This window comes from Excalfactoria chinensis, chromosome 3, assembly GCF_039878825.1.
Source record: "Excalfactoria chinensis isolate bCotChi1 chromosome 3, bCotChi1.hap2, whole genome shotgun sequence".
Taxonomy (NCBI): Eukaryota; Metazoa; Chordata; class Aves; order Galliformes; family Phasianidae; genus Excalfactoria; species Excalfactoria chinensis.
The window spans coordinates 102,545,197-102,554,852 of record NC_092827.1 but is presented as its reverse complement, the minus strand read 5'-3'; the positions used below and the strand labels follow the sequence as shown (position 1 = coordinate 102,554,852).

Below are 9,656 nucleotides of genomic sequence, written 5' to 3'. Positions count from 1 at the left end.
CAGTGAATAACAAATGCTAGGAGGGATCAGTAGCTTTTGTAGAATGTCTTTACATGTCTCAGGGCTGTACTAGGATCTGCAGCCAGACACAAAAGTGCCCTGAAGTCAGAGGGTCATGTCTTACATCCATTCTCCTTCTGAAAGAGATGCTGAACTTGCACTGCAATAGCAATAGCTCCCCTGTGGAGCAAACGGACTACTAACTTAAACTCCTGGGAATAATGAATGAGGAAGTTTGAAAATTGGTTTTAATTCTTGATCTGATCTGTTGGGTTTAATTAGGCATTCTGTTTGCATGTGGCTTTCGCATTTCCTCTCAAGTCAAAGAGTAAATGTGGCCATGTTCCCCTCTCGCACAGTTCTCTGTAAATGCTCTCTGAGTCTGAAACATCTGCTAGAAAAATTCATTAGTTCTCTCTGTGACCATTTCTATCTTCCTCCTGAGAACATGTTTGTAAATAAACTTCTATAAAACACAAAGTAAGTTAATTCCATAACTTCTGAGGTTAAGGATATTTTGCATCTAGAAACAAATTCAGAATTATCAAGATGTGGTTTTGTTGACCTTTGCTTGCTGTGTGCCTGCCATACCCTGCAAGCTGGTATGATCCTTCATACAACTTGTGCCCTATTTCCTTTGATCAGGGCTTGTGTTTCCAAACATTAAAGCAAACACTCAGAATAAAGACCGTCAATCTCCCTCATTTTTCCCTAAGCCTTCACCTCTTCAGGCTACCTGAAGCCTCATTCCAGCTTGTAAAGTTCCTGAGGAGCAGCTGTGAGGGTGGTGTAGAGCTCTGTGGTCTCTCCCAACTCCTCTCTTTACAAAGTCATGGCACCTTGTGTAGAATTCCAATTTGGAAGGGCTTATACTGTAAAGTGAACTAAACATTCAGTATTCAGCACCCTGCTCCATTCCTGAACCTTTCAGGACATGCATTTTAAGTTGTTCTAAATGGATATTTTCACATAAAAGTGGGTGTGAAAACAGAGCCTGAAGTAAATCCAGCTTGCCAAATGTTAACCTGAGGTAGAATAGCGACTTACCATTTCAAGCTGTTTACATTTTTAGGAACATCACAAATGGGGTTTCTCCAATTCTCTTTCCTGTTAATTTGTATCCCCAGCCTTTGTTTGAAAGGAATTAATTACTTCGAAAGTGAAAAGATATTTTGAAAGAGCAACTTGTGAAGTCTTTGTCATCTGCTCTGCCTTCTATGTCTGGTACATCTCACATGACCTCCAGATAGAACCAAACTTCCGTCTATCTTTTCCGTTTTGTTGATCATTAATTCTGGATTCAAGGAGAAATGTTTACATGTCCATCTTAGCAGCTGTCTGTAAGATACAGGTGCACACTGCTTAAGTTCACGGTGTATTATATGACATGGTTGCATAATCAGTGACAAATATGCAGGGTGTTGGACTAGATGACCTTTAAATGTCCCTTCCAACTCAAATGATTCTATGATTCTGTATGTTCAAATTCAGTCTTTTTTTCCCCCTGTGAATTCACGTATCTCCTGCTGTAATTCAGTCATTTGTACTGCATATTTTATAATAGGGTAATATACATGCATTGAAGATCCTTACTGATTGGCACCAATTGGCTATTTAGACTCAGAGTAGAATTAAGCAGAAGTCAAATCAAGGACTGGGCTGGCAAGTGTTCAGGTTCAGGCACCACAGTGCTGAAATCTGCATTTATTCTCATCTATTCAGCTACAATTTCTGCATTGCAGCCAGGATCTAAGTTGCCCTTAAATCCAAAGAAACACTGACTGTTGGTCTGTTTCCAGAGGCTTAATCCATTTTTATCACAGGATTCTTTTGTACCTTCTTATACCTTTACAGACTTACATGATATTTCTGCTGCTGTTCTGTTTTCCTGAAACAATCCTTCACACCACTTACGTGGTGGTATCGTTGCATTTTTGTTTGGAAGTGCTAATTTCACATGATCCTGCTTCTGCAGAGCTCTTTTTTGGCTGACGTACTAGCAGACTGTGAATTGCATCAGTGCTGCTCTGGCAGTGCAAGGGCTGTGTCTCAGTGCAATACAAGGCACTCCTCCAATGAAGCTGGGCTGAGCATGCAGCCTCCATATCACTGCATGTCTCCTCCACCTGAAATTTGGAAACAAAGCAAAGAATTCTTGCTAAAGTCATCATGTCACAGTTCACCAGTTTACAGTGGGATGTGTTAATAAATAATATCCATGTTATGACTGAAACAAAAAAGGGAAAATCAGATCACCCAGAGGTGATCTGTTAATCCTTGTGTCCTATGTGAATCTTCTGCAGGCTGACTAGGAAGAAATTCTTCACTCAAAGAGCAGTGAGACCCAGATTGCTGTGAGTGCCCCATTCCTGGAGGCGCCCAAGGCCAGGTTGGTTGGGCCCTGGGCAGCCTGAGCTGGTGGGGTTGGTGACTGTTCTATGATTGTGTGCTGAGGACAGTGGAGAAGCTCCTTCCCTCAGTTTCTGTGTCCAGACTTGTTGTACCTGGGTTCAGCAATTGCAGATGAGAAGCTTTGTGAGTCCCAGGAGGTCACTTCTGCAAATGGGCACAGCGATCTCCAGGAAGTGAGTAGCCTCAAATCCTAGGAACTCCAACAAGTGGAACACTGTCTTTCAGGGATAGTAAGGTGCATACCTTACTGGTTATGTGCTCTTTGGGATTAAAGCAAAACAATCAAACAAACAAACCCAACAAAACCATATTTATTTATTTATTTATTTAACATAGTCATGACAACATATTTTACTGTTCACCTGATTTCTTGTAAACAGCTGAATCATTTCTTGCCAAGATGCTTTCCAAATGTTCAGTCACTGGCATGGAACATTGTCTCGCCCCAATTTATAGGAGGGAGGCAAGGTTCTTTGATATATGTATACCCGGCGTGAGATTAAGAAACAACGGTTCAAATGTTGGTCCGACCAGTTTATTATAAATCTTAATTAGGGAGATGGGGAAGGAGAGGACGGACACTATTATGATGTAGGGTGATGGGGAAGGGAAGACAGGCGATAGTAAAGATAGGAAATAGAAGCAAGGAGTGTTTGCAGGAAGCAAGAGGGAGATAGTCACCACCATGGATCCAGCGAGGTTTGTCACTGATCTTCATTAGTGGTGGGTCGTTGCTGTTCACGATGACGACGACGATGAATGAATGAATGAATTTCCAATGGTAGCACCAACTTATTTATAAGTCCAAAGTGGTCGAGTCAGCTTTCTCTTTGGAGTGACAGCTCAAATCCAAAGTAGTTGAGTCAGCTCTCCTTGGGGTAGAAAAATTCTGGCTTTGGGATCTCAGCAAAAACTCCTTTGTTCCCATCTTCCGGGCCTTGCCAGCAGATAAGAGGGAGCAGGGATGCCCATCTGCATCCTGTTTTTCACAGGACACGATGGCATCATTCCCCAATTTTCCCATACCAAGCTGGAGCTATTTAGTCCCAGGCCAGATCTTCCGCCCGTAAACACTCCTGTGCATTCTCTTCCGGTAGCAAACAGCTATGAAGGAAGGTGCTATCAGATGCCTACAGGGTGATGTTGATTGTCACACGGTAGCATCCATCACTTGCCTCCTCCATAAATCAGTGAGAGTCTTATCACTAGAAAACACCTCAGGAAGCAAGCTTTGAGCCAGAAAACAAAGAAGGGTTCTCACACCACCCCGTGGCTCAAAGGTTGCTCAAAACTGAGGCATAAGTGACCTTCCATGGTGGTGAGGAAAGAAGGAAGAAAAAAAAAGTAAGCATAAGGGAAAAGAGGGATGGATGATAATGGGGAATTAAATGTTAACATCATTCAATCAAAACCTTGATTGATTACACACTAAACATAAGGTTACTTGTAAGGTCATAATCATTTTCAGTCAATATATATACATTCATACAGGCATGTATTTTAGATCTCTTTAAAATAACAATTACTTGCATTAAGTTATTTACAGCTATAGTCACTTATTCCCATTGTTACATGCTTTACCCTTAGCTCCCTTTTCTATTTAATTAGTAAGCTTTTTCTTGTTGACCTGCTCCTACTATTGTTACAAAAATCATCAATGGGCAGTCATTCTTGATGCAGTACAGAGTGAGATGCACCCGTGTCTACCAGAAAACAAACATCTTTACACTGCTGTGTGCACAATGCGTTCAGTCCACTGGGGCAAAACTCATCCTGGGATCTTCAGATCCTGCTCTGGTGCAGCTGCTGTTGTTCTTCCCAACTCTTTCACTACAGTCCCTCTTTCAATATAATTTCCAAGCTCCATCAATAAATTTGTCCAGGTACCTTCAGTTCCTTTAATGTGTATATTAATGGAAGAAAATGAAGACATTCTTGCTCGGACAAGCAAAAGGACCAGACAAGGAGGGATAAAACCGAAAGATTGTAACTATTCCTGCCAGACAGACCCTCTTGGCATGATCACAGGACGTCTAGCTTGCACACCTGGCATGGGTGTGAGCAGATATTATAAAGACCATTGGCAAGCCCGCCAAACCTGAGGCGGCTTGGAGTGAGTGGCAAGAGATCATGGGTTCGTGTATGACCAAGGAGCAAGTGGCGAAGACAGAGGAGCAAACGGCAGATAGCCAAATCGTGGAAGAGGAGCAGATGGAGCAGACGACGGGTAGTCAAATCATGGATGAGGAGCAGCGGGAGCAAATCGCAGATTCTCAAATCATGGAGGAGGAGCAGCAGGAGCAGATTGCAGATTCTCAAATCATGGATGACCCCATAATCTATGCATGGAATCCGCTCTACGAAGTCCCAGCCTGGAACAGATGGAGAAGACGACCTGCGCAGAAGGAGGTGAGCGCCAACATCGAGCTGCATCTCACGCAGGAATGGTTTCATGGCAAGATGGGACCAGGGTGCAGTGGGCGGCTCATCGCTGAGCGGGTGCTGAGGGAGTACTGCACCATGATGGGGGCTCCCGATGGCTCCTTTCTTGTAAGAGAAAGTGGGACATTCATTGGGGACTACGTCCTGTCAATCTGGCGCAATGGAGGGGTGCAGCACTGTCGCATCCATTGGTGGCAGGATGCCAACAGCCACAGGTACTTCCTAACTAATAACAGAATTTTTGACAGTCTCTACGACCTCATCTCCCATTACCGGGAGACACCTCTGAGGTACAATGAAATGGAGTTGAGACTGACAGTGCCTGTGCCCCGTTCCAAAGACTGGGTGCCGCGGGACGGCACCCGAGGATCGAGCACAGCTCCAGCGCCATCTTCCTCAGGGCAGGATGGAAGATCCAGCACCATTGCGCGTGAAAAGAGAGTCATATTTAATAAGGCACTTGACCAAGTTCATATTATTTAAGTTCATTGTTCACAATAAAAGTTTTTGTTCTGCACTAACCACAGAGTCCATGTCTAATTACCACAGGTAAACTTTGATCGTATTTGCCTTTCTTCACCTGTATGAATTGCGGCATTCTTATCCCTACCTAGGGTTTCTACTATGCACACCAAATTGATCGCTTACTTCGTCTGTAATACTGGTCCTAGCAGGGGTAATAATTAGCACTAAACTAAGGGCACGTGCACTTACAATGTTGTGCTTTTGTCCCTATTCGGAAGTAACGATTTGTTTACTTTCTGATCACAAGCGGCAGAGGATGGGGGGGGCAGTGTGGGGGAGCAGCACAGGGATGCGTTCTCTTGTGGCACTTCCACTGCCATTTACCATTAACAATTACATTTCCATATATCATTTGCATTTATACTTACATATACCATAAACATTTAACAATCACAAAGACAGTGACAATAACCAATAGTATCAAGTAAAATAAATAAATAGGGGTACTTGTGTCAGCTGAGAAATATAAATACTAGTTTGGCAACTTAGAGTACTGTTATAGTCTACAGAACTTTTCACAGGACAGTGTGTGTAGGACACCCCACAGTATAAACCACAAGAGGGACAATCCCAGAAACACATCTCTTATCAAAACATAGACATTTTCCAACAACCATATTTTGTATGGAACTCCTGGACTGATGTGACACTGAAAAGTATCAGTGCAAAGGGCTTTATGATAGATTTCTTTTGTGACCATATCTAACAAATATTAGATGGGTCCCATTGTTCATTTCCCAATTTGCTAGGAATTTGAAAACACCATGGAGGAGTTACATGCAAATCACAATCATTTTAACAAAAAAGGGGTGAAAGAAGGGGTCAGAAGGGATGGTATCACTGTGCAGAAAGTACCAGAAAAGCCAGGATGACCTGTAAAAACTCTGAACCCAATTGTGAAGTTTAACAAATCCAAGGACTGATATCCATCACAAACCACAACCACAACAAACCAAAACATAATACTATTGCAACCAAAACATGTAATGAAGAGGTATATCAGTATTCTAGCATGATTACATCTTCAATTTTTCTGTCACAAAACACAAATGGTTAAAGACAGCTATCAGCCATTCTGTGTTCAGTAAAGGTCCCACGGGGATCTGCTGTAAAATAAAACAAGACAACTTGCCCTTTTGGGGCTATTGTTAATACAATTAAAAAATGAGGGAACAATCCAGCAAGAGTTGATTTTACATTTCTTTATCGGGGAGTCCTTAGCCTTCCAAGGATATTTCTTAAGGGATTTCATTAAGGTTAGGGAAACTGTCCTCAAGTTAGCTGAGTCAGTTGACACAGGCTGGCCAGGGAGATAAGTGTTTCCCTAGCTTATCAGTAACTGTATTGTGACTCACAGGGGCAATTGGCAGGAGTGATGAGGCCTTGGGACAGAAGGTGTTAAATCGAGGATAAAAACTCCTTTTGTTGTGAGCTTTCTAATACATCCACCCTTCACTGCCTTCCCCCCCACCTCCCGCTCATCTGGGGGAGGGGGCGAAAGCATCAGCTTTCCTTGAGCTTCTTGAGTTTTTGTTCTGGCCACCAATTAACTAATTTCTCTAGTCTGACTGTGGGTAATCCATTCATCAAATCTCGTGGAACACCCTTTTGCCAGCCCAGTGTCCAGAGACAATTACGTTTATGATCAATATTTCGCCTGCCTGTTCTTACTGGCAATGAGACGCTTCCAGTTCCAATGAGCTTTGGGCTAGATGGCCCAGGAGCAAGGCTGACTGCTGCAAGCCTCACTTCCCTGGGCTCACATTTACTAGTGGAAGAAATCACCGGCCCAAATTTTCTTTCATAATTAATTAATTCTTGGGCAACCTCCCCCCATGTCCATACTTTATATCCAGACTGCAGATGGTTAGAGGTTACAACTCCTTCTAATGCTGCCCGGGTTCTTTCTCTCTGAGGCAAAGCTTGTATTTTTCCTTGTAGTTGTATACCTATAGGTTTCAGTGATTCTGGAAGCCCCCTAATTAAAGGAGTCATCCTTTCAGGATCAACAGGCATCATCATAGGTGATTCATGATGTGGCTGCAACTTTCTATCATACATCATTTGCAAACAGGCAGCCTTTTGGACACTTTCAACCAATTGATCCACTGTCCCATTAATAGCAAGAGGGTCACCCCTTTCTAAAGGGTTGAGACCACCAGCCCAGTAAGCAGCCCTCTGTGTTAGGGACCAGGGAGCACGGTTATTGCCAGTAGTTAAAAATACTCCTGGCCCCCAATAACCTTCAGCTTCCTTTTCAGTTAACATTATTTGGTCTCCACCAGTGAGACTGACTCTCCATACATATTCCGTTTCTGATTCTTTTGGAGAACGGCTAAAATCCTTTTTCAGTTTTGCTAATTCAGTAGCAGAAAAGGGAGTTTCTTTAACATTCATTTTAGGATCCAGGTCCTCACCATTATCAAATGCATATTCAGTTTTTATCAAAGGACGCAATTGGGTTGGCGAGTCCTCTAATTTGTCAAGCCCTCCCCTCATTCCTTGTAGTTCCTTCTGAGGAAAAGTTTTTTCTTGAGGCAAATTATGGACAACAGCATTGCTAGTATTCTTATACGCTAATAGTTCCTTAAAAGCTATTTGCAACAAAACTGAATTATGTTTCTCTCTTTGTAATTGTTCCTCAAGGTTCACTATTTGATTCTGCAGAGTTTTTACCAATTCTTGCATTACTTTAACTGATTCCTGTAATGCTTGTATGGTTTGGGTTTCTGCCGAATGTTTTTCATCTCGGAACTCCACGGCTGCTTTTAAAGCTGCACCGAGTACCGCACAAATAAACGATTTCCCTTTCCCGGCTCGGGTGCGAGCCCCATGTTGTAAAACACAAATGCGGTCTGAAACACTCTGCAAGTTATGCCAGTTTTGTCGTGCCCAATCCACCCCCGATAAAGAGGGCCGAGCACCATGCTTTTCTAAAAGGTCAAATAGCACATTTTCACTTTTCATAGTGGCAATACAGTCACTCATTTCTCAATACCCTAAAAGATCTACACTAAGTTGGGGAGGAGGTGTACGTATTCAAAAATCTCAAGTAGCTCCTTATCTCCTCAGGGAAACAGACACTTATCAAACAAATGCAAATGCTCAGAGCGCTCTTCCCTTACACAAAAGACCAAGAAGCTCAATCAACACTTAAAAAGAAAGTGCTAATACCCTAAATGGCTCCTGGCTATCCTGCCAGGCCAGAAAAACTTCAAGCTTCAAGCCACAGAAGTTACAAACCACTTCTAGGTTTCCCAAAAAGGAATAAACTTCTTGGAGAGAGAACACACATCAAAAGTTACTTCCTCACTTCCCCAAGAGGTGCACACACACACAAAAGAAAGTTCAAATTCCAAATATATGTTAAAATCACAGAATGCAAAAAATGGTCTTCCCGAGGAGGCTCACACGTATTAAAACAAAAGCAAATAGTCAAAATTAATTCATACGTCCCCGAGAGGTATACACGTAAGCAAGAAAGTTTCAGAATATGGAGCGGTCTTCCTGGAGAGGTGCTCACATCAAAGTAAGTTATCAAAATTATCGCTCCTTGCAACTCCAGGAGGTTCACACAGAAAAGTTTCAAACTAGATCTGGAAGGACAACACTCTCATGGCGGGTATCCTGCCGACTACGCCAAAATAAAATGTCTCGCCCCAATTTATAGGAGGGAGGCAAGGTTCTTTGATATATGTATACCCGGCGTGAGATTAAGAAACAACGGTTCAAATGTTGGTCCGACCAGTTTATTATAAATCTTAATTAGGGAGATGGGGAAGGAGAGGACGGACACTATTATGATGTAGGGTGATGGGGAAGGGAAGACAGGCGATAGTAAAGATAGGAAATAGAAGCAAGGAGTGTTTGCAGGAAGCAAGAGGGAGATAGTCACCACCATGGATCCAGCGAGGTTTGTCACTGATCTTCATTAGTGGTGGGTCGTTGCTGTTCACGATGACGACGACGATGAATGAATGAATGAATTTCCAATGGTAGCACCAACTTATTTATAAGTCCAAAGTGGTCGAGTCAGCTTTCTCTTTGGAGTGACAGCTCAAATCCAAAGTAGTTGAGTCAGCTCTCCTTGGGGTAGAAAAATTCTGGCTTTGGGATCTCAGCAAAAACTCCTTTGTTCCCATCTTCCGGGCCTTGCCAGCAGATAAGAGGGAGCAGGGATGCCCATCTGCATCCTGTTTTTCACAGGACACGATGGCATCATTCCCCAATTTTCCCATACCAAGCTGGAGCTATTTAGTCCCAGGCCAGATCTTCCG

General features: G+C 42.9%; 1 protein-coding gene across 1 annotated transcript; it reads right to left on the bottom strand.

Annotated features, from left to right (window-relative positions):
* Window positions 1-6,882: 6,882 nt before the first annotated feature.
* Window positions 6,883-8,823, bottom strand: LOC140249949 (uncharacterized). Its single transcript, XM_072332226.1, has one exon. The coding sequence runs from the start codon at window positions 8,365-8,367 to the stop codon at window positions 6,883-6,885; it is 1,485 nt and encodes a 494-aa protein (XP_072188327.1). The 5' UTR covers window positions 8,368-8,823.
* Between the last annotated feature and the right edge of the window lie 833 nt (window positions 8,824-9,656).

Excerpts from the sequence above, each read along its gene's own strand:
- LOC140249949 (XM_072332226.1), bottom strand. The coding sequence starts at position 8,367 with ATGAGTGACTGTATTGCCACTATGAAAAGTGAAAATGTGCTATTTGAC.